Consider the following 25,227-nt stretch of genomic DNA (forward strand, 5'->3'; position numbering starts at 1 on the left):
GAGTATTTTTTAAAATAAGAATTTGACTCGCAGAAATCAGTAGACGTGCAACTCCTAGTGCCATCTCATATTTTGAGTAGGACTAATCTTTGTAAATGCACATACTTTATAATTCTCTCCTGCTCTCTCTTAGGCTCTGGAGGAAGAGTTCACACGTAAAATGCAGGAACAGGAAGTCTTCTTTAAGATGAGCGGAGAGTCCGAATGCCTCAACCCAACCGCCCAGAGCAGAGTCTCTAAATTCTACCCCATTCCCAGTGTGCACTCCTCCGGCTCTTAATCTTCACTGAGCTTTATCTAAAGTGAGGAGAGCTGTTCCAGTCAAGAGCCCATTAGCCTTTTAAAGGTATGAAATCAGAATAGATGTCACGGGGTTGATATGAAATTCCAGAAAACCTGAAAGTTGGAATCGTACAGTGATGAAGGACAAACCCCATGCATTACCTACACATGCTTTTTTGCCACATTGCATCGAACGGATTGCAACACTTTAGTTTTCTGTATGTTGTCTTCTTGTCACGTTAATTTGTGGTTGAGACATTAGCACAAATTAGCAGTGAATACACTCAGGCAATATCATCTTGTCTGTGGAATACATGCATGAAAAAGCCTTAATGAAGGTCACTGATGCCCATAACAAACAAAACATCACAAACAAAAATTATACCACTTAAATAGTGATAGGTCATATTTAACAGGACACGTGGACACTAGTCACTGTTAAACTCAATTCTCTAAATGTTCAAATGAAGCTTCAGTACTGTTTGGGCTTGTAGCAGCTGTTATATGTTGTATTTCTTGAATACTCTGGCCTATTCTGTTTTTAATGTCCACGTAAAGATACTTTTAAAACAAACTACTCTTTTTAACCTTTTCTTTTACTATTTGACTTATGGTGAAAGATATTTGCAGACAAGGAATGTAACCCGTAAGATGACATTGCACACTTTAAAGCAAAAACATATGCAGTAGTGATCTCTTTAGTGCATTTTGAAGGAAACAAATATTTGTATACAATGATGTCTCTCTCATCTGGCAAGTCACTTTGTGGTCCAGAGGACCCAAGTTTATTTTTTTTATAAACAAGTTAATTTTACATCTTTGAAGAAGAATAAGGCAGTCTTTGCCTTCTTGAATGTTTCATATATGGTGTTAGAAAGTTATTTATAGATTTAACTTTTTATTGTTCGTTTTTATTTTTCCTGTTTCATCAATATATATATACGGGCAGTATGAACTTGCACATGTTAGATGGTTTATCTGCAGTTTAGTGTCTTTTAATTTTTTTTTATTAAAGGGGACAATGTGCCCTTCTTTGATCGATGTAGAGCAGTGTTTAGTCCATTGCAGTCTGCAGAAGTGCTTCAGTGGGAAGAGATGAATGTTTCTCACTGTTGCAGAGGACTTTTCATCTGATTCAAGCTCTATTTTTGATAAAACGTTTTGTGCAAGAAATTACACACCTGTATCTTATCCATAATATGACATGCTGTGCTCATATACTTTTTGCATGCTGAAAGAAATCCAAAATGCTGTAATTTAACAGAGGCATGAACTTTTTGAATAGACGATGCATTTTACAAAGGCTGGTTCTAAAAGTTAGTATTTGCACAAAGAGTGCATTAAACATCAGGATAGTTGTTTAGAGACAGAAAACTGCTGACCTTAAGTTCCTGCAGCAATTTGATGGAATATCTGATGCATATTTTTGGTCAGTTTAAGTTTCTAATTGCTTGTATCCATTGGTATGCTGTAATAATGCTGTAAATAAAACTCATTGTATTTTCTTTGATTCGTTTGGTGTGTTTTTTTTTTTTTGTAGCTCAGTATCGAAACCGTTTGGGTAGGAGTAAAATCATACTCCATTCTTTGTTACACATTCAGTGGCTTTTTACTTATAATAACTCACATTAAAGCACATTTTCAAAAAAAAAAACAAGTGTTTAAGACCCTTTTGTTAGTGTACCAAAAAGAAAAAAAAATTCCAAACATCACCATAGGCAAGATTCATACAATACAACAACAACAACAACAAAAAACAAGGCAATTAGGTATTCCACTACTGGGTAAAAAGTGCTATATTAAATGTAAGCTAATGAAAACTAAGACTGATGTCTTAAACCCATGCTAGTAAAGCTGAAAATTGTTTGAAATGTATGGATTATAATATTGCATGCATTTGGTTGGTTATAAAACTGGATACTGTGATAAAATAGGACCCAAACAAGCCTCTGATCTGTATTACTTCATAAAAAAAGGCTAGTTTATGAATTGATTTTCTTAAAGATATGTATCGTTTCTTTACACCATCAGTGCATCCACGAAAGTGTGCTGCTGCTGCAAATGTGTGTGCCCTCACACACCATTGGTCCGAATCCATCTACCAGTCTGGATATCACCTAAAGTTATATATAGAGATGCATGTCAGAACGACTGCTGGATTCAGTGCTGCCTTAAAATACATAATTATTTGATGATTTTTACATTAAAAAAAAAAATATATATATATATATATATATATATATATATATATATTATTTAATGCTAGGTTACAGTATATGATGAGAAACCAAGTATACTATGACTGATAGTAGTTTTCTAACCTTTTTCACCCTTTTCTCCCCTTGATCCCTCTGACCCTCTTTGTCCTGGAAGGCCGGGGATCCCTGAGCTCCCCATTTCCCCTGTAGATCACATACAGTTTTCCATTCACCACTCTTCACTTTTATGTTAAAGCAGGCAGCTTTTCAGTTTTGTTTTCTTGTCCAGTAGGGCTATATGAATCATGACTGGTACCTTTTTCTCCTTTAGGACCAGGGTATCCTCTGTCTCCTTTGGGTCCTGGCCTGCCAGGAGGCCCTGGGATGGTCCCATGTGCTGAAAAGTTAAATAATGTTTAGGAATAATGCTACAAGAAAAACACAGTGATTCAATATTTAATCAGTATATGTGATAAAGTAAAGCGGATACTAACTTCTAAAGAAGTCCATTAAGTCAGCCGTCACATTTCCATAGGCAGCAATCACACGGCTGTACCCGGGTGGTCCGGGGGGACCAGGAGGCCCAGCGGGTCCTTGGATCCTTCCTGCTTGTGTTCTCCAGTATCCCTCGGTCAGGTCCTGCAGTATACCTTGATCTAAAGGAAACAAGCAAGATGGATTTGCTCACTAGCCCTGTGATGGCCTGACCATCTGTCCACAGAGTTTCCCTGACTATGGCACCAAGACACTCGGATTGCCTTCGGTATCTCTGCAACTGCATAGGATTTTGGAAAAAGGATGGTTTTGATTATTATTACAGTGCTTTGTACTATTAGACATAACACTGCCAGCTACTCGCAGTATAGCAAACCAGAATCATACACAACACACAAAAGTGTTTTGTTCCTTAACGAGTCAGTGTTTTTGAACAAATCGATTAGATGAATGTCTCAGTGACACACGCAAACAGCAGCTGCATCCAGATATGAATGTTCCCCTACTATATAGTTGATTAAAGAACAGTATGTGAATTATAAATATTTACAAATTCACAGTACTCATAAAACAATAAAGAAAAAGTCACGGAGAAAACGAGCATTAATTCCAGTGCTGCGCTTCTGTTTTAATGATGAAAGAGTGCGAGATAATATGTAAGTAGATTTAAAATATATCTATTTCACAATAAAAATGTTAAATGATCATCAATTTGTGCACATTTAAAAAACAATACTTGCAATTAAATGAAAATGGTTTTCTATGTTCAAAGTTTTCTACTGCTCTCCATCAATCCCATTAAATATTTCAATTATGTGTAATGCCTATAAATAAAAAGTTAAATTTATTAAGTCCAGAATACATTTACACTGTATAGAAAATACTTTTTTATGACATGATTACTTACTTAAAATAAGCATCTACTTAGAGAGGAGAACAAATTTTTGAATGATTCAGTAGCTCACTCTTAAAGACGTAACTTGTTAAGGACTAGGAAGCCAATGAATACCTAAGACTGCATTGCAAGTGTGGGCATTTCTATCAGGAATCCTAAGATTAAGTTGACTGCTTTATTATGACTATAACTCTGACGCATCATTCTGACTTGGATGATACTGTACTCACTCTTAATGTAATCAGTGACTTTGAGTGCAACATTGGAGTAGTCCACTGGTTCACTGATCTCAGAGCCATAGCCGTATTGTCTTCTGGCACTCTGATAGCTGTGTCCAGTTTCACCACGTTCACCCTTCTGACCGGGCGGTCCAGGAGGCCCAGGGGGACCATGAACATAGTGTCTCATAGTGTCACCTGAACAAAATATGAGACTATTTATTGATGCAGCAAACAACCACAAAGTGTTTCCAAGAACTGGTCAGACAAATCTAGGACACAGAGAGTACTTTCAAATCGTGCGTTTAACTTTGAGAATGTAGAATGGAGTGCGATCACTTGTTAAACTCAGTCAAACATACACCAATGTAAAGTTGCTCTGAGGTGTCAGTTCCCAGATTAGAGTGTGTGGTGAGTGACACTCACTGTTTAGGTAGTCCTGCAGCTCAGCACGGATCTGTTCTCGCGCAGAAGATCCTGAATATGAAACAAGGCCCCTAGTGTCTCCTGGAGGACCCTGGGGTCCTGGTGGCCCAGGTAGGCCAGGAGGTCCCCTAAAACCAGACTCTAAATAACAGAGAATCATATGAGTTTTTTTTTTTTTTTTGCAAAACTGCAAATGTGTATCAGACAGTACAACAAGAGGATGAGACGACTCACTCTGTAGATAGAGCTGGATGTCCTCTAATTTGTAACCAGAGACTGCAGAGGAGCCTCCTGGGGTACCAGGAGGACCAGGGGGTCCCTGTATACCTTGAGGACCAGGGGGCCCAGGACGTCCAATGCCTCCACTAAGCCCTGACCCTTCAAACACATTCAAAGTGGAATATGAGGAAAGGAAACCCTTTACATGTTCTAAAACATGTTGCAAAAACAGAAGAACATACTCTGAAGCAGAGTGGTTATTTCACTGTAGGAAGCGCCCGGCTGGCCAGGCTGCCCAGGTTGGCCGGGAGGACCTGGTGGTCCAGTTCTGCCTGTCATCCCCTGCTCTAAAAACACAAATTCACAAATGCCATTAATAAGACAGAAGTCAATTGATTTCCTCTTTAAAATAAGATTCAGGTTAAAGACACACCATTCATCAATCTGATGGCATAGTTTGCCACTTCCCGTGCGCTAAAGGTACTAGCAGTAATGCCAGGTGAACCCGGTGGTCCTGGAGGGCCAGTCACGTAACGCCTCACATCTTCTCCTGAGCATAAGAAAAGTCACGGAGTCCATTCTTAGATTCAAGATTCAAAAAGCCATCCATACACAAGCGGGTCTGACATTGTTTACTCACTCTGTAAAAGGGAAATGATGTATTCAGCACTTATGCTTCCAGGTGGGCCAGGAGGTCCTGGAGGTCCTTGAGGACCTTGGCTAATACTGTTACCGCTAATTCCAGAGCCTGATTCAAAATGATATATTTTACCATGAATGCAGCAGGACGCAAAGACATCCATCAAACATTATACAGCAGATCTTAACTTACGCTGAATGTAAGCGATAACCCTAGACGCCACGTCCTCTACAGACACTGAAGGCCCAGGTGGACCTGGTGGCCCCTGAATACCAGACAAATGTTGCCTCATGCTGTCACCTATGGAAAAGATGTCACACATTCATGAGAAAATGACCTTCAGGAGCAGGAGTGTGATCATCCAAATCAACAGGTGCTCACTCTGCATATACTCCATGATGTAATGACGATAATCTGCAGCAGAATGGGATCCAGCAGAATGACCTGGAGAACCGGGTGGACCAGGAGGTCCTGGGGGACCAGGCCGCCCTTGGGGCCCGACTGCAACTGCTCCTGATACTGAAGGCAACAAGAAGTGAATTAAGGGTTACAATAGTGTTTTGCTTTAGGAACCTCATTTAATAATCTAATAATGGTGCTATATTAAAGATTTAGTTCATCCAAAAATGTATAAGATTAGAAAACTTGAAAAAACAAACATAATTTGTGTTGAACGAAAGATGAATGATAGTCTTATGGATTTTGAATAAGATGAGGGTTGTAATTTTTGGGTGAACATATGCAGTAGAGTGCAACATATTAACATTTACCTCTTGATTCTCCTTGGAATGTTGTCGTACCTGGTACTCCAGGATCCCCTGGGAAATCATTTTAAAGATTATTGTGCTGTAGATATTAATGAACAGGAATACAATGTGCCTTTATCATTATTTGAAGGTTTTTACCTTTACGGCCATCTCGTCCAGGTGGTCCAGGAGGTCCTGGGGGACCAGGTGGACCTTGAGCTACACCATAATCAGAGACTTTATAGAATAAAAATAAACAATACATTCCATATTAGTTATCGTTTTCATGAAATATCAAAATCTCTTGACTATATTTTAATGAAAAGCAAAAGCAAAAATTACATATAGGGTCATAAACCAAACAAAAATGTTAACTTACTAACTCTACCGGGGCTCCCTGGAATGCCAGGTTGACCTGGTTCCCCTGAAGAAAGTCACATATGACAAATAAAGCACTATTATATTATATTATAAGACGTGGTGATCTAAGTACTTTATGTGTTTTACTGTTTATATCAGTTCTTGTGACCAATATGAAGTGTTCGCTGGAGAATGGATCCTCACCTTGGTATCCTCTTGGACCTTGGGCACCTGAAATTTACATAAACATATCATTAAGTATCTGATAATAGTTGTTCACTGGTGATAGGCTGGAATAAAGGTATCAACAAGTAGATCCAAGTAGATTCTGGGTAAGACTAACCTGTTGATCCCTTGGGCCCTGAAGGTCCTGGTGGCCCAGGTGGTCCCGCAAAAAATGTTCCTGTGTAGGCAACATTTGTAAAATTGTGAGACTTAAGAAAGCACAACACTCTCAATGCACAGACTAATACATATGATGGAATTAAACCTGAATTAGGCACAAAGTTTCCTGGATCTCCCTTGTCTCCTTTAGGACCAGGTCTGCCATATCCTATGAGTCAGTAACAAAAAAAGCTGAGAAGAGTATGCCACTACAGGAAATAATGAAAAGAAGCATGAATGTCCATCTTACCTGGTGTGCCTGGTTCACCAGGTGGTCCTGGAAGACCTGGTCGAGAATCACCTACAGGGAGTAAACAGTGAAAATGGATTAAATGTGTTTAAATATCCTGAATAATCTGCTCTAAAAGTATAATATTCATTTTAAAACTATTCTGTCATCCAGTCATGGCCAAAAATATCGGCACCCTTAGTAAATATGAACAAAGGCGGCAGTGAAAATTAATCTGCATTGTCAATTCTTTTGATATTTTATTTAAAATATTCACAAAAATGTATCCTTTCATTGAATAATAAGAATCTAAAATGGGGGGAAATATCATTATGAAATAAAGGTTTTTCTCAAATACTCGTGGGACACAATTATTGGCACCTCACAATTCTTATGATTAAAATATCTCTGAAGTATATTCCCATTCATATTCAATTCATTTTGAGCACTCCAGTATGATTATAAACATGAAATTATCCATCTATGGCTTCCTGTTTCACAGAAATATAGAGAGGAGGGAAAACAAAGCCCAAATTCCCTTAATCATCCATCAAAATAAGAAAAAACAAAGAATATATTTCTGATGAAAAGAGCTAGAGAAGTGAAAAATCCCATTCCCACCATCAGGGCAATAATGAAGAATTTCCAATCAACATAAAATGTTATGAAACTGCCTGGAAGAGGACATGTCTATATCGTCCTAATGCACGGTGAGAAGGATGGTTTGAGAGGCTAAAGACTCTCCAAGGATCACAGCTGGAGAATTGCAGAAAATAGTTGAATCTTGGGTTCAGAAAACCTTTAAAAATTGGTAAAACAGAACCTACAACACCACATGTTGTTTAGGAGGGTTACAAGAAAAACTCTCCTAGCTCATCCAAAAACATCAGACATGACTGGAACTTCAAATGGGACTTCAATGGTGAGATTAAACTAAAAAATTTGCTTTTTAGCAGCAAACACTCAAGATGGGTTTGGTGAACACAGAGATAAAAAGTACCCCATGTGTACAATGAAATATACTGCTGTATTTTTGATGTTGTTGGTCTAGATTTCTGCTGGAGGTCCTGGACATCTTGTTCAGACACATCGCATCATGGATTCTTTCAAATACCAACAGATAAAAAATCTATAAATGACTGACTCTGTTAGAAATCTTATAATGGGCCATGTTTGGATCTTCCAACTGTACAATAATCCAAACACAAACCTCAAAAACAACACAGAAATGGGTCACTGAGCACAAAACCAAGCTTCTGCTATAGTCATTCCAGTCCTCTGACCTGAACCCTATAGAAAATGAGAGGAATGAACTGAAGAGGAGAAGCTGGGAATCTAAAGGGTCTGGAATGATTCTGGATGAAAGAACGGTCTCTGATCTCTTGTGAGGTGTTCTCTAACCTCATCAGGCATTATAGGAGAACATTTAGAGCTGTTAAACTGTCAAATGAAGGTTTTTAAAAGTACTGAAAAAAGGGTTCCTTTAATTGTGGCCAATGTGTATTAAAGAAAAACCTTTATTTTATAATGATATTTCCCCCATTTTAAATTTGTATTATCCAATGAAAGGAATAAAACATCAAAAGGATTAAAAATGAAGATGAATTTTCACAGCCTTCTCTGATCATATTTACCAAGGGTACAGATATTTTTGGCCATGACATATAAAGTGGCATGCGAAAGTTTGGGAACCCCTTGCAGAATCTGTGAAAATGTGAATAATTTTCACAAAATAAGAGAGATCATACCAAATGCAAGTTCTTTTTTATTTTGCACTGTCCTGAGTAAGATTTTTTACCTAAAAGATGATTACATATAGTCCACAAGACAAAAAGAAAAAAAAAAGAAAAAACTGAAATTATTAAAATAACCTAATTCAAAAGTTTGGAAACCCTTGGTTCTTAATACTGTGTATGGTAACCTGATGATCTACGACTGTCTTTCTGTTTTGTGATGGTTGTGCACGAGTCCCTTGTTTTTCCTGAACAGTTAAACTGAGCACTGATCTTCAGTAAAATCCTCCAGGTCCTGCAGATTCTTCAGTTTTCCAGCATCTTTTGCACATTTGAACCCTTTCCAGAAGTTACTGTATGATTTTGCGATCGATCCATTTTAAAGACAACTGAAGGATTCAAACACAACTATTAAAAAAGGTTCAAACATTCACTGATGGTCCAAATAGAAACACGATGCATTAAGAGACGGGGGTAAAAACTTTTGGTATTTGAAGATCGAGGTTAAATTGTACTTAATTTGTGTTCCAGAAAACATGCAAGTATCTTCTGTTGCTTCATTTAGGACATTACTAAATGAAAAAGTGATATTTCAACAAGGATATCTTCATCTTGTTCAAAGTTTTCATTACACCCCATCTCTTAATGCATCATGTTTCCATCTGGACCATCAGTGAATGTTTGAACCTTGAAGATGCTGGAAAATTGAAGCATCTGCAGGACCTGGAGGATTTTACTGAAGATCAGTGCTCAGTTTAACTGTTCAGGAAAAACAAGGGACTCGTGCACAACCATCACAAAACAGAAAGACAGTCGTGGATCATCAGGTTTCCATACACAGTATTAAGAACCAAGGGTTCCCAAACTTTTGAATGAGGTAATTTTAATAATTTCAATTAAGTTTATTCAATAATTAAAAAATATTTTATGCACAATATCTTACTCAGGACAGTACAAAAAAAAGCATTTTGTATGATCTCTTTTATTTTGTAAAAATGATTCACATTCTCACAGATTCAGAAAGTCTCTTCTGCTTGTTGCCTTTCTTTAGCAGTGGTTTCCTAGCAGATATTCTACCATGAAGGCCTGATTCACACAGTCTCCTCTTAACAGTTGTTCTAGAGATGTGTCTGCTGCTAGAACTCCACGTGTCATTGACCTGGTCTCTAATCTGAGCTGCTGTTAACCTGCGATTTCTGAGGCTGGTGACTCGGATGAACTTATCCTCTGCAGCAGAGGTGACTCTTGGTCTTCCTTTCCTGGGGCTGTCCGCATGTGAGCCAGTTTCTTTGTAGCGCTTGATGGTTTTTGTGACTGCACTTGGGGACACTTTTAAAGTTTTCCCAATTTTTCGGACTGACTGACCTTCATTTCTCAAAGTAGTGATGGCCACTCGTTTTCCTGTACTTAGCTGCTTTTTTCTTGCCATAATACAAATTCTAACAGTCTATTCAGTAGGACTATCAGCTGTGTATCCACCTGACTTCTGCACAACACAACTGATGGTACCAACCCCATTTATAAAGCAAGAAATCAGACTTATTAAACCTGACAGGGCACACCTGTAAAGTGAAGACCATTTCAAGTGACTACCTCTTGACGCTCATCAAGAGAATGCCAAGAGTGTGCAAAGCAGTAATCAAAGCAAAAGGTGGCTACTTTGAAGAACCTACAATATGACATATTTTCAGTTGATTCACACTTTTTTTGTTATGTATATAATTCCACATGTGTTAATTCATAGTTTTGATGCCTTCAGTGTGAATCTACAATTTTCATAGTCATGAAAATAAATAAAACTCTTTGAATGAGAAGGTGTGTCCAAACTTTTGATCTTTACTGTATATATATATATATATATATATATATATATATATATATATATATATATATATATATATATATATATATATATATATATATATGGCTAAATAATTTCATAAATATTACATTTCAAATTCAAAAGACAATGTACGTGGCAAAAAAAAAATCAGATGTTGATCCTTAAATGTTTCATGGATAATGTTATGGTACCTGGACGTCCAGGAGGCCCTGGGGGACCAGGAGGACCAGGTGGTCCAGAAACTTGTCCAGCACCATACTGTCCTAAAAAGGACACAAAAGTATTAAATTAATGCATATCTAAACATTACTAATATTCAAATCAGATCTTTTAAATAAAGACTCACTTTCTGCTCGCGTTGTCTCACCAGTGTTAACAGCAATACCCGGTTCTCCTTGATCTCCCTTATCACCTTTAGGACCTGCACAGAAATCAAGGTGGATGGAAGGTCATTTGGATATCATTTTTATTTTACTAATATACAATATTACACAGGAAGACCAGATGAAAAATGATAATTTACCAGAATGACCAGGAATTCCAGCAGGCCCAATGGGTCCTAGACATACAAAGAAATATGATAAAATAAAATGATAAATATTCTGATGTACCCACCTAAACAGTGCAATTAGTTAAAGTATATGTCATTCATTGGATTGTTAACATATACAAAGCACAGGACATTTTGCAATCTGTTTTTTTTTTTTTTTTTTTTTTTTTTTTTAGAATTAAGATTATGAACATACCTGAGAGTCCTGGAGATCCAGGTGGGCCAGGAGGACCAGGGCTTCCAGGTGGTCCTGGGATTGCCACTGAGCTAAAACCTGCTGTAAATTAAAGCTCTCAATGTAAGTTGGTTGCACATTGAACTGTTAAATATGTTTTCATACTTCATGCAGTCTTACCTGCATTGATCACTCTTCCAGCCTCACCAGTCTCACCTGTGAAGATTTTCAGATTTATTATTTAAACATTGTTGCACACACATGATTCTAATGTCCAATAATAATAATAATAAAAAAAAAATATATATATATATATATATATATATATATATATATATATATATATATTGCTAAAAATGTAAGACTTCAAAAGACCGCTAAACATGGTCCTATGGTCTATTATACTAAAACAACCACCATACTGCACCTTTCGCTCCAGGCTGACCAGGATTGCCAGGTAGGCCTATGCAAAAAGCAACATGATTACCATTATATCTTCATACATAACTAAGATAAACTGTAAAAATCGAAATTGCATAAAATTCTAACACAAACATTATGCACATAAAATAATGCAGTACAAGTGACAGGTTACCTGGAGGTCCTTGAATCCCTTGCGTTCCTGATTTAAAGAGAATAGTAGAGTTATTAATTTTTTTAAACTAAAATAATTCACTTTTTTTTTAGACATTATTAAACTTCAGTACTGATGTGTATAACCCCTTGGCAAATGACAGAAACTGTGTTACAACATGAAGATTAATGTCATTTTCTCGAAATTAGGATTATTGTTTTCTATTTTTTTATTTATATTAAATGAAGATTCATGTTTTTATACCTGGTTGCCCAGCATCACCGGGTGGTCCAGGTGGTCCTCTGATTCCTGGTAAGCCAATTGAGCCTGGCTCACCTAAATATGAGTAAAAGATGATACAGAATACAGAATACAGACAAATTAAATAAAGATGCAGATATAGGTACACAAGAAAAATAAATATTTGGTTTGGAATCATCAAATCTGAAAATGCCTCTCACCTCTTTGTCCCTTTTCACCATCAGGTCCTTGAGGCCCTAAAATGAAATGACAAAATGACTATCTGGGGACTTCTTTTACACCAATCTAAGATGATAATAGAGCTTTAATAGATTCCATGCACCCACAGCCAACTAAGCAATAGTGAAGCAATACTATTTATTGATTTAGTTTCAGGAAAACAAATAGTTTGACAAATAATTGCCACAAACAAATTCTGGCCTATCATTTAGATATACTTCGGTCAGTACGATTTTGTGATGATTTTGAAAGAAATATAATATTGTGAAATATTATTACAATTTTAAAAAGCTTTATTCTATTTCATTACATTTTAACAGGCAATTTTTCCTGTAATGGAAAAGATGAATTTTCAGCAGCCATTACTCCAGTCTTCAGTGTCCTTACAGTAAGTCATTCTACTATGCTGATTTGGCATTAAAGAAACATTTCTTATTATTATCAATGTTGAAAACAGTCATGCTGCTTAATATTTTTGTGCAAACTATGATGAATAGAATAAACAGCATTTATTTGAAACTACATTTTTTGCTGTTGATGGCCAACACATCACGGTTAAAAATATAGCTCTGTCTGACGTTGAACTATATGCATACAGACAACCTGAATTATAGACTCTGCTAATTAGTCATTTGCTGATTCCCGTCACACTTTTCTGCCTACCATGTCTGTTCTCTCCCTGTTCTAATAATAAAATAGCAAAAAGACAAATCTCAGGTTTGTGTCTGTTCCTACAGATGAATCACCTTCTGATCCTTTAGCTCCTTTCTCACCAGATGGCCCTTGTCGTCCTGCAGCACCAGGTGCACCTGACAGAGGGTACAGTGATTTAACAATGAAACATATTTGTAAACATGGCACAAAATAATAAAGTTCTTATGGCTCAGTACAAGTATACACACCTGGCAATCCATTTTCCCCTCTATCACCATGATCACCTGACACAACACATGCACAATTTTACATGAATTCACATTGACTATAATTAAGAACTGGATACTGTACGTCAGACTCAAATATAATTAACAACAAACCTTTAATTCCAGGTGGACCAGTAAGTCCTCTATCACCTGGAAAAAAAATATGTATTTATTTATTTATATTAAAGATTATGATTTTATTAATATACGTACTGTAAAGTGTTAGCTGTGATACACACCTTTAGCACCGGCAGGGCCAGGTTCACCTCTGAAGCCTTGAGGGCCTTGTTCACCTACACAGAAAACAAATGTAATGTCATTATTTTAGAACACAAAAAAAATGCAAAATGTCACTAAAATATTTTTTGTAAAGAATGAGTTGATTACCATGTAAACCACTAGCACCTGTTAAACAGAAAAAATGAGATCAAGATCAAACACTTGCAATTACTGCATTACTGTTTAATTAACATTCATATTCAAGTTCATATATTTATGCCAATGCATTTCCTTTTGCCAATCTCAAATGATTCTGTACAGCTAATTTCACTGAATATAATAAGTATTAGCCTTTATATAAATTGCTTTTTGTGTACTGACCTTTAGGCCCAGGTGGACCAACAAGACCAGGAGATCCAGAAGGACCAGGAATCCCTGAAGAAAGAACAAGTGCACAGACACATGGCAAATTAGATCAAAATAACAGTTGAATTTACTTTGTGTATGAGAACCCTGTAATTGTAATGAATGAAATACAAAAAATTTAATGCTCAAGAGCCATATTCTCAAAGTATGCAGTATCTTACCCCTTTCACCCTTTTCTCCGGCCCCTGCAGGACCTGGATCTCCACGGGGTCCAGGCTGACCATCTCTTCCTCTGAAACCTGGTGGTCCTTCTGGACCACGTTCACCTGTCATACACATTTTAAAGCTTTGATGAGGCAACATCTGGAAAAGGTTCCTTCTTTTTTTCAAAAGAACCAAGAGCATTAACAGGACTGAGTTAAATGTTCACAGAACAGATTAAATTAAAATTAAATTAAATTAAATTTATGAATTTAGCAGACGCTTTTATCCAAAGCGACTTACAGTGCATTCAGGCTATCAATTTTTACCTATCATGTATTCCCGGTGAAACAAACCCCCCAACCATGCGCTTGATGCCGCAATGCTCTACCAATTGAGCTACAGGAACAGATGCATCCTGAATGTAGGTAGGGACTAGTCTCTCAAATGGACTGTAAGAATTGACTATTAAAAGTTTATGTTTTTGTGCTACAGTATTAGCACCTGTCAGATGCAGCATTTATAGACTGTATTTCTAAACCTTAACCTCTAGGCCTTATCTTTTGGGGTTCTTGTTAATATACTTTGTGATTTAAACACAGAATTAATGATGGTGAATGATTTTCCCACAGAATAAAAGTGCTGCGTATTGTTTCAGGTACCTGCACTTCCTTTTTGTCCATCTCTTCCTGGATGTCCTGGGATTCCTGATGGACCTAGAGATGAACATCTGTTAAGACTTCATTCTGCACAACTGTAGTAGCTCCACAGAGCATCAAACATTATTCTTACCTGGGAAGCCTGGAGAACCATTATCTCCTGAAAAAGAGTTTACATTGTTTATGTTTTCATGTTTAAGACTGTGAGCAGATCAATTTAAACATATAGCCCAGGTCAACTGGTTCACAGACTTTTCACAGCCAGTTTTAAAATTGTACAAACCCTTTGTTCCTGGAGATCCAGTGTCACCTGAAAGTGGTGAAACGAGCAGATGTGTGATTGATGCAGTAGTGACGGAAAAGCAGGTTACTGACTATTGAATCTCCATAGAATGAATAAATATAATTTTCTGTACTGGCAGTTCAGTAAAAACTCTATATCTGGTGTACCTTTAGGCCCTGGAGGTCCTCTTTCAGCTTTAACTGAAGAAGCAAGTAAGACTAGATACACAAAAAAATATGTATTAAATGTAATATTATTTGTATTAAACATATACATATATGCGTGACATTTTATAAACATTGTACATGTTCAGGTGCATTTGTTGTGTGTTTAAGCAGAACTGTGTTCACATGTACCTTTCATGTCTTCAGACTGCAACTCTTCTCTCAGTATTTGCTGTACATTTCTTTGCAGTACAGAACTGTCTGAATAAACTGCAGAATCCATTGAACTAAAATATGCCGCTTTACTTCCAACTTGTTTATTTATGCCACTGTCATCAATAGGAGCGGACAGTCGACTCGTGCGAGCTGTCATGGAGGAGGATATTCCCTCAAGAGCGCTGACACGAGACTTCAGATTCTTTACCTCCTCAGCTTCAAGGAAAAGAGATTTGCTTCAGATTAGAAGACAATGCAATAGTACATATACCTAAGTTAGGCAGAAAACCTATTCTTGAGTTGAGCTGGAATCCTCTACTGATAAATACACATTGATCCATAAGATACAATTCCCTTCTCCCAAATTAAACCAAATCCAGAGGTAAGAATTAATTTTTTGCTTATTATTTTTTAAATAACTTTTTAATCAAATTTTGAATACATTTTATTGAAATTATTTGGTGAACCATAATTTGCCTCATATTTTGAAAACCTTCTTCTGTACAGTTTTAAAATGAAGCTATAATTTTTTTGCTCAGGAGAAATAATGAATAAATGAATCATGTGTTTCATTAAAATGACAAGACTTACATAAAGCAATGAGTCCAAACAGAAGGCCGAGGAGCAACAGGAGGCTGAGCAAAAATCCCAGAAGCCACTTCCACCAGGAACAGCAGTTTGGCCCACATCCACAAAGACCCCCTCCACCATTACAGCCATCATCATCATCAACAACCTTGGCCTTACGAATCTCTGACAGGACACACACAGGAAGATTGTGATTCTCTGTTTTCAACAGTATGATGGTACATACTGTGCGCACTGTTTTTTTGTTTTTTCAAATAAAAAGGTTTTACCTGCATAAGTAGCTTTGTCTTTTGTTGACACTGATGTAGAGCCATCTTATATAGGTAAAAAAATAAATAAAATTGGTTTTATGATGTCAACAGATATTTTCAATATTTATTTGAGACTAGAAGTGCTTCAAGAGGAAACCATGTAAATTAAAAGTAACATCAAGATACATGAAAATTAAGCACTTACAATGTGTGCCAGAGCTAGACTTTACAGGGGCACTTTCAGAATAGCTGGTCATCATAGTTTCCTTCTTCACTGAAACATCTGAATACGAGCCTTAAAAGCAAAGAGTGTATTCAGTTAATCAGAATGCAGTGCTAGAGTATGTCATAGCATTAATCATGTTATATTTCGATTCGCTTTCATTCAAACACCACAAATAATTCCCCTTACAACATCAAATAAAAAACTAGTATCCTGTCCCTTACGAAAAATAAGTTTATTCAAGTGCGCTATTGATATACTTCTTTTAAACTAAAAATACTTTTTAGTATTTAAAAAAAAATTTTTTTACTGAACTTATCAGGAATGGGCTGTATGTATCCCTAATAAATATACTTAAAATTACATTCAAGAATACTTGACTTATACTTACAAACATCTAAATATATTTGAGCTATACTCCTAGAATCAGTGTTTTCATTATTACACAGTAGAGGGCGCTAGTACACATCTTCTGCACAGAATTTCCAAAAAAACACAAGTGAAGAAGATAAAAGAAACAACAGATACTAACACATGTAACACGAACATCTGACATGAAACAGCTTTAAAACTGTAACGTAATGGAATAAGCTGTCAACCGATGGAGAGTTAATCATGAACTTTGGGGTGTTGATCGACTCCATCTATGTTTTGATTATCATTCTGATTCCAATTCATAGTCTTTTTTTCAACGTTTTGTTCAAAATTGTATTTCTTTATTTTTTATGAAACTTACCCACATTAAAGTGTTTAAAAAAGTATACTTAGAGTATTATGTAAAGTTCACTTAAAGACAACTTATGAGTATAAAACTACTAAACTAGTAGTTTACTGACACTAAACTTAAAATTGTACAAAGTATTTAATAATTAAATTATCAATAAACCTATAAGTTTACTTTTAGTATAATTGCAGTACAAACTACAAAAATTGAGGCAAACTAATTGTGTACTCAAAGTTTGCTACTGTACTTTATAGTACACTTTTATATACTAGAACATTTTATATACTAGAAATTTAGTCCCAAGGAGTTTTGAAACAGTACACCTTCAAGTGTACTACTAGAACACTGATGTTAGTATACTTGCTACATAAAGTATACTTAAAATATAGAAAAATATGAACTTTCCTTAAGTATAGAAAATAAACTTGAAGTATACTACTTTTTTACCTGCTGTCCCATTAGGGGTGCTGTTAGTAAACTGCTTGCCACTGTCTTTGGTCAGGATAAGTTCTTCGGTTTCTCTCTTCACTGGAATGTTCTCTTTCTCCAGCGTCAGGTATCTCTTCGACACATTCTCATTAAGGGTCCTTGTACCAGTTCCTAAATATGAGACAAAATCTTCCTGTTTATCAAGTCACACTGACTGCATCATAAAGAACTACAGTAGCCATAAATCTTGTTCCTGTATGAGTATAACAAACACCTAAAGTGGAGACTCCTGTGCTGACAGCAAGAGTGCTGTTGGGACTTGAGGAATAATTCTTCTGCACTCCATATCCTAAAAACAGACACATAACAAATAAACAAAGATGTCTGAATGTCAAGTATTTCTTTGTACTTAAAATGACACTGTTCATCAAGTAACAATGACTACCTCTTTAGAGAATTATCTAAAGATAGTTCTGATTTTCACAACATTTTCACTTACCCAAACAGAAAAATGCTAGGATGTATTAACCTTGACAAATGTGTTAGTAAAGACTTTGATCTGGTTGCAATCTATCATAATTTCCACAACAGTATTTAGCAGCACAACTGTTTTCAACATTGATAATCAGAAGATATCAATCATCAGAAGAAATGTTGCTTGAGCATCATATCAGCCAATTAGAATGATTTCTGAAGGATTATGTGACACTTAGTTTTGCTATAATACGATGATAATACATTTTAAAATATAATTAAAATAGAAATCAGTTATTTATATAAAATTGCACAGTAATATTATTAATTAAGTATTAAAAGTTACTGTTTTACTTTATTTCGATTGAATAAATGCATCCTTAGTGAGCATACCTTTTGAACAGCAGTGTATTTACAGTATATGTTGTTATATTAACAAATTTCATCAAATGTTATTCTTTTTTTCTTAACACAGTGAAAATTCATACTGATTTTGTAATTATTTACAACTTTGACAGTTCAGCACTGTGCGACAGAGCAAGTGACGATTCTATCAGCTGTCCCAAAACTCTCTCATATCCCAAATCGGGTCTGTTGTTGAGCTATGATGTACAGAAAAAAATATGTAACAAACACCTGCGGTGGAGATGCCTGTGCCAGAACCAAGAGTGCTGCTGGGACTTGTCAAATAATTCTTCTGCACTCCATATCCTAAAACATAAATGAACATGCTTACAAGGAATGTTATTAACTTGTCATTTGTCACAGCATGTCATCACAATTATTTAATATTATATGCCTCAGAGGATACCTGAGTGTGTGTTAACTCCACTGGAAGTTAGAACTCCACTCTCAGGAGCCAAATTGTTGTGGAAGCCATACACTGTAAATCAAGAAATAACATGTATTTAGCTAATATACTTGTAGGAGAACTGTGCCTTCAACTGAATATTTTGATGTATTAGTAGGCTTGTTTTATTTATAATACACCAGAAACTGTGCAGACCTGATAAGGAGGATGGTGATGTGCTGGTAACAAGAGTAGCTCCCGTTGACATGTTGTTGGTGTTGCTGTGAAAGCCGTAAGCAGCACCAGTGGAGACTGTAGAGGGCAGGGTGGAGCTGTTCCATGTGTATGAGGCCAGGTCAGCGTCAAGAATAGTCGTGTCATATTGCTCGACTAAAGAAATTGAAAGCAAGTCTTAACGCCTTGGAATTGAATACAAGATCACTGTGCATTTCTAATCCAGCTTTCTGTACCTTGCTTGGTGGAGATCTTGGTGTCTAAGGTGCTGGCCTTGCGAGGTATGGGGAGAGGGGAGGAGGAGGGAGATCGTGTGGGGCTGACGCTGGCCGATCGGGATCCCATTAACAGCTTCTTCACATCATCCAGCTCTGTCCCTATAGCAGCAGCACTATATTAGTTGTTTAAACGTGTCTTCAGGTTCACTATCTCATACTACTGTCCACTGTGGCAATCAACAACATCTATAGCTTTTCATTGAGCCTCTGAGAAGAAGATAAAACTGTATAGGTTACATTTGTTTACTTGTTTCCTAAAGTTTTAATGAGGCTGTTTAAACTTTTCTTAACATATTAGTTTCATTCTTTATTATTATTATTGTTGTTATTATTATTATTATTATTTTAGCCTATTTTTGTGATTTCCTAAGACAAAAACATACATCTTGTGGAGGGAGATGCACTCTGAAGCCTGGTCCTGATTTCTGTCTCTAAAACAGAAACACAGATAGACACATTTAATTATCTCCAAATTATTTCAACACCAACACATATATTTAGCACATATATTTAAATATGTAAATGATCAATAATGTCCAGGAGCCGGTGTTGAGTAACATTGAACAGAACTTGGCGATGTTTCCTTATTGATGACTTACCACGCACACTGCCCAGTTTATTCCCCTACTTTTCAAATTCCATAGATATTGAATATTGAATTCAGTGGAAATTATTTTATTAATTACTAGGGAAAAAATGGGAAATAATACTACACAACAAGAACACAGCTGTAGGAAACAATTTGCAGCGACGATTACAGCATTTCAACAGACAATGGTATTTTTCAAAAAATACTGGACAACAACTGAATGCTTTGAGTTAAGAATAGGAATCTAGTTGTGAATACATTTCTGATAACGAAAGAAACAGGCCTAAATTAAAGGTGTACACTTTTTCAGCCAATCAGAATCACTCTGTTCGGAATGACTGTGTTCGGGTCTGCTGACATGTATGAAGGTAAAATTATGTCATAAAGATTTGCAAGCACAGGGTAATATTAGTGCAAGTATACATTAGAATGTAAACGTAAATTAAATTTGCATGCGCAAGAGAAGCTTTGTAAAAGTACAAATCGTGTCTCAGGAAACTGTTGCAAATGTCTAAATGACTCGTTGTGTAGGCCTACCTAGGGCAAAAAATTCTGGAAATAATCCGATATGTACAGCTCCAGCTTTCTTTTCTCTGCACTTACAACTTTGGAATGATTCTCTCACTAACTGAGTTTTGCAAGTGCGAGGGCGAGGGTGGGTCAACCTACCTCTCGTAGCCAATCAAATTAGGCTTTCACTGACTCTCCACAGAAAAAAAAATGGAAATCAGAATAATGCATATCTTTTTTATTTTGCGTTAGCATGAAGCTACAGTTTCTCAATACATGAATTACACAAATAAAATCCTGCAAATATTTTTTTTCTTGCGCTTGAATCACGATTTACACCTTAATAAAGTTTATTTTGCGCATGTAAATTTAATTTATGATTACAGTCTTATGTACACTTACACAAATATAACCCTGCACATGCAAATCTTTATACATTTAAATCTTTATATCTTTATAAGTCATTTTACCTTCATAGACATGTCTTTTGTGTGTGTGTGGGTGGGGGGAGGGGGGTAATATAATCGATAATATAATATTATAAAGATAATATAATCATTCAGTAAAGATGATTATCCTATGCAAAGTAACTTTTTTACTATTTGCATTAGTGTAAATAACAATCTCACCCCTGCTTTGACTCCTTCCTCTAGTTGAACCTGGAAACAGAGCATTTAAAACAAAATCTGTTTTTTGTTTTTTTTTTTTGTCTAAAAAACAAATGACTTGTCACTTTCATATAAAACTATGTTAATCATTTTTATTTGTCTAAGTGTCTTACCGTAGTCCTTTCTTTTTATTTCTGGGGATGAGCTGTCACTTGAACTTCCTGTTGAAGTTTTAAAAAAATATATTACATGCTAGTATAACTAATTATGAAGGAATGGCTAAAAATGCTAAAAAGAAAAAAGTATTCATTTATTTAAGTGTCTCAGCTGCGACTAACCATCATAACGACGTGAATGAGTAGCTTTGCTTTTCCTCTCCACAAACAAAGGGGAGTCTTGCGTTCTTCTCATGCCATCAGTGGAGCTGGATCTCACCTTCGACCCTGTTCCCGATCCAGAGACACTCTCCAAAACTCCAGAGGCACCACCTGTCAACCTGCTCACAGTTGTCTCCTCTATCAGATATTCCCTTGATCCAGAACCAAACCCACTTGCACTCACACCAACAGATGCTGAGACACAGACGCAGGGACAATTTTAGCCATTTATAGATATATGAGATACAGTACATTAAACATAGAGTATAGCGCTTCAAAAATAATGTTTGAATGGCTTACAGGATGAGAAAAAAGGACTGCTGTTGTTTTGAGTCAAAATGTTCTTCTCCAGGCCAGAAGACCCAGAAGTGCTGGACATGCCCTTATTGGCGGATGCACTGAAGCCACCTGGGAGTTAAAATACAGTAAATTACAGCATTGTCCACTTTGAGCACATACTGAAAAAGATGCTCAGGTTACAGCCACAGTATACATTTTCCCATGATGCATAAATTCAGCAGAAAAACAAGGCAATGAATATAAATAAATCAGACAGTGAGAACAAATAAAACTGTAGAGTGAACAGGGGTAACTTACGTGGAGGTAAAGATGTAATTCTAGTAGTAGACATTGTTGTTTCCCTGATGCCTGTTTTCATAAAACATGTCTTATAAATGTGAACAGTTCTTGCTTTGAGATGTAAAAACATATAGCTGAATAAAACATTCTCACTTCATCAATATAACAATCAAGCTTCTCAGTTACAAACACATTACAAAACCACTAGGTGGCACAGTCTTCACAATGAAAAGATCTTCACAAAAGATTTTGGTCAGGTTAGCAGCAAATTGATTCAAGATAATCAAACGCCCTTACCTCTATCTCCTGAACTTCCTCCTGAATAGTTTCTTTGCTCTCTTAAATCATCCATTCCATGCTAAATAAATGTAGCAAAACAATTACAGGTCATTAAAATTAGTGTGATACAGAGCAGAATCGGTGTACATCTATACTGAAATATTTTCTATATTTAATGCGCATTAAGGTGTTTCTATTACAGATGAACTGTGGGATTGTACTGGATGAGAAGAGCTGCAATATATATTATGCATATTATGTATTAATATTATACATAAACTTATTTAATCAGTCATGCTTAATTTGGGATATATTGCTGTATGACATTACGCAATAAATTGTTTTTACAAGATGGTGTGTTTTACCGTCTTTGTTTTTCACAACAACAAGTTTTAACAAGAAATTTTAACTGCAGGCACACTGATAAAATGATTTCTTTGCTTTCCTGGCAGATTCTACTCAGATTTCAAGGTATGGATGTTAGAGAATTGCAAAATAACCTACATCAAAAAAAGTAATTATAAATGACACATACCCACATTCAATGGTAATGAAAAATAATGCCTACGGGGTAATTATTTGCTCCAACAAAAGACTTGCAAGTACAACTACAGTCTCATATTTACAGTGGAGAGAGAAAAGCAATTTATCACCACCCCACCCTCCTCACATCTTCAGTTTCAAATGCAAGACCAGCTACTGTTTCACTGCAATCCACAATACATGAAAAAGCTAAACACAGTGAATTGTCCCCCGCACAGACAAATAATGCCTTTATTTGCTAATGGTGATTATCCGTGCAAGGATTTTCAGCTGGGACTTCAGAATCAGATTTTTGCTACTTTTTTCCCACTTCATCCACTGCAAAGTTTAGAAGAAAGTAAGTAAACATTAAAAACAACTCATAATCAATAAATTGGACCCATAATTTGTTATTAATATCATAAAGATTTTTTGGTTTCTACTGTTTCAGTCTGGGTTCTAGTCTTCGGTGGAGTCCCACACAGAAACAACATATAAAGAAATCTGATTGTTCCATTTACAAATTAATATTTCAGGAGAGCAACGGGCTGATATAAGCATATAAAAAGCAATAATTATGAATAAATAAGAAGGAATATACATACATACATACACACACACACACACACACACACATATAGTCTAACTGAAGCACAAATGGAGGCTACTGCAAATCATTTATAGTTGCTCTTATTGTGTAAGAAAAAATGGATAAATGTTTGAAAACGAAATCATTAACAAAATGTTTTACCTTTGATCCTTGAAAATCTGAAGAGAAAGGGATTTTAGATAAAGTCCACCTAAGAGTTGCCTGTGAACTTCACCTGTGCAGTATAAATGTTGTTACCTGACTCCTGCTGTTTTCTTTCTGATTTTACTTTTTTTGACCGGCAAGCCTCCACAGGACTTCTGGGTAGGATTTTATACCGAGCCACTCCCCTGTCTTTTGGCAGATGCACAGACAGACTTTTAAAGAAGACAATACCCTCAGGAACCACAGTTTTATCTTTTATGTTCCAGCAAACTAAGGTTTAGGACATGTTCAGGTGAACACAGGTGTGGCTGGATGCGTTATCTGTGCGTCAGTTAACTTTGCCTAAACAGAGACACACATGCAGAAAAAACAGTTGAATCTACTACTGTTGGCATAGCAGCAAAAACATGGCAGAAAATGCATTTTGTTCAGCTTGAAGCAATTAATATAAAATATTTTAGAAAACATTTTTAATAAATAAAGTTCCATGTTAGGTCATAAAGACTTAATACTTTGTCTCGAAGAGCTCATGCTTTGTCTCTTAATAACTACAGAAGTGCTTTATGAGCAACATACATTGAATTCAAGACATTCTCGGGAAAAATTGTTCTATAGGCTACATATTAGTACGCTTTGAAAGTGAGGGTTTTGATTTTCTCATTTGATAAGCTCACACATTTTCTTGGAATTAAATCATGTTTTAACACCTTTCAAATCACCACAGAAAAAAAGCATGCATCTTTAAATAAACTGTAGGAACATGACAATAATAATTTTACTTTAGCTGAATGCGTCAGCTGATTACTGACAGAACATTTGTATGAAAAGGGGTCAGACGAGATATGACCGGCTTTCATTTCCAGCAAGAGTTTAACTTTACAATTTTATGCATTAGTGTTAATGCACACCATTTTAGCAAGTCATATTCGATACATACAGTATTAAGTAATTTTATTTCTCATTATAATCTAAAGACAGCTGGATCAAAGAACAATGCAAATGTTCTAAAGGAATTCATGCACATACAAGCTTTCCACGGGAAAAGGGTGTTGTTTCCCTTTGGATTTACATGCCAATTTCTATGGATTCATTTTTTTCCCAGTGGGCACACCCTGTTGATACAAAATGCACATTAGTCACAAAATGTTTAACTCCAGCCCAAATGCATCCTTCACTGCATTAGACCCCATACAAATCTTAGAAACACGAGAAGACATGGTTGCATGACTATACAGCTATTAAACAATTTTAATTTCATAGACAAGTTATAACAAGACAGAAAAGAGTTCCAGTAGAAGCAGAAGAGTAGTGGAGTTGTTTGAAAAAAAAAAAAAAAAAAAAAAGTTCATGAACATGAATGAACTGAACCACCAATGTAATCATCTTTATTTGAATAGAGAGTGTTTTTTCCTTCTGGTTTTGCATTGCTTTTGCGCAAGATGCTTGAGTAGGCCTATGTTTGTTATATAAGCTGGATTCATCACTATGATTCAGAGTTTGATTAATTTCAACATCCTTCTTTTTTATTTTTAAATATGGATTC

General features: G+C 36.0%; 2 protein-coding genes across 5 annotated transcripts in view; one reads left to right on the plus strand and one right to left on the minus strand.

Annotated features, from left to right (window-relative positions):
* The window catches only part of slka (STE20-like kinase a), a 32,010-nt gene extending 30,218 nt beyond the window's left edge, over positions 1 to 1,792 (plus strand). For all 3 annotated transcript variants that reach the window (XM_052571934.1, XM_052571935.1, XM_052571936.1), the window contains one exon: positions 134 to 1,792. In XM_052571934.1, coding sequence (XP_052427894.1) covers positions 134 to 280 — 147 coding nt within the window. In that variant the 3' untranslated portion in view covers positions 281 to 1,792. The remainder of the gene's footprint in view (positions 1 to 133) is intronic.
* Positions 1,041 to 23,830, minus strand: LOC127969813 (collagen alpha-1(XVII) chain-like). Of its 2 annotated transcripts, none has more exons than XM_052571932.1 (57): positions 23,682 to 23,830; positions 22,427 to 22,487; positions 22,148 to 22,198; positions 21,851 to 21,958; positions 21,512 to 21,745; positions 21,347 to 21,394; positions 21,195 to 21,224; positions 19,850 to 19,897; positions 19,425 to 19,565; positions 19,171 to 19,344; positions 18,976 to 19,047; positions 18,801 to 18,875; positions 17,965 to 18,039; positions 17,709 to 17,861; positions 16,520 to 16,609; positions 16,333 to 16,377; positions 16,067 to 16,228; positions 15,452 to 15,691; positions 15,263 to 15,313; positions 15,096 to 15,122; positions 14,946 to 14,972; positions 14,816 to 14,869; positions 14,174 to 14,278; positions 13,968 to 14,021; positions 13,755 to 13,772; positions 13,607 to 13,660; positions 13,482 to 13,517; positions 13,350 to 13,385; positions 13,194 to 13,256; positions 12,429 to 12,464; positions 12,232 to 12,303; positions 11,989 to 12,015; positions 11,821 to 11,856; positions 11,574 to 11,609; positions 11,415 to 11,495; positions 11,192 to 11,227; positions 11,015 to 11,089; positions 10,860 to 10,931; positions 7,114 to 7,164; positions 6,970 to 7,032; positions 6,823 to 6,882; positions 6,684 to 6,710; positions 6,499 to 6,543; positions 6,279 to 6,356; positions 6,144 to 6,191; positions 5,755 to 5,892; positions 5,566 to 5,673; positions 5,374 to 5,481; positions 5,167 to 5,283; positions 4,976 to 5,080; positions 4,749 to 4,892; positions 4,515 to 4,655; positions 4,101 to 4,286; positions 2,975 to 3,136; positions 2,797 to 2,877; positions 2,604 to 2,684; positions 1,041 to 2,399 (listed from the first exon to the last, which is right to left on the minus strand). In XM_052571932.1, exons 2-57 carry the CDS (start codon positions 22,479 to 22,481, stop codon positions 2,356 to 2,358), a joined length of 4,584 nt encoding a protein of 1,527 aa, XP_052427892.1. In that variant the 5' UTR covers positions 22,482 to 22,487; positions 23,682 to 23,830; the 3' UTR covers positions 1,041 to 2,355. The 2 variants fall into 2 exon arrangements, with proteins under 2 accessions (XP_052427892.1, XP_052427893.1); XM_052571933.1 differs by having other exon boundaries at positions 11,574 to 11,604; positions 11,816 to 11,856.
* Between the last annotated feature and the right edge of the window lie 1,397 nt (positions 23,831 to 25,227).

This window comes from Carassius gibelio, chromosome B13 (genome assembly GCF_023724105.1).
Source record: "Carassius gibelio isolate Cgi1373 ecotype wild population from Czech Republic chromosome B13, carGib1.2-hapl.c, whole genome shotgun sequence".
Taxonomy (NCBI): Eukaryota; Metazoa; Chordata; class Actinopteri; order Cypriniformes; family Cyprinidae; genus Carassius; species Carassius gibelio.

Excerpts from the sequence above, each read along its gene's own strand:
- LOC127969813 (XM_052571932.1), bottom strand. The coding sequence starts at position 22,481 with ATGGATGATTTAAGAGAGCAAAGAAACTATTCAGGAGGAAGTTCAGGA. Across the intron at positions 22,199-22,426 it reads AGGAAGTTCAGGAGATAGAG|GCATCAGGGAAACAACAATG; the intron begins GTAAGGGCGTTT and ends TTATGAAAACAG. Across the intron at positions 13,518-13,606 it reads TGGCCCTGCCGGTGCTAAAG|GTGATAGAGGACTTACTGGT; the intron begins GTGTGTATCACA and ends TTTTTTTTCCAG.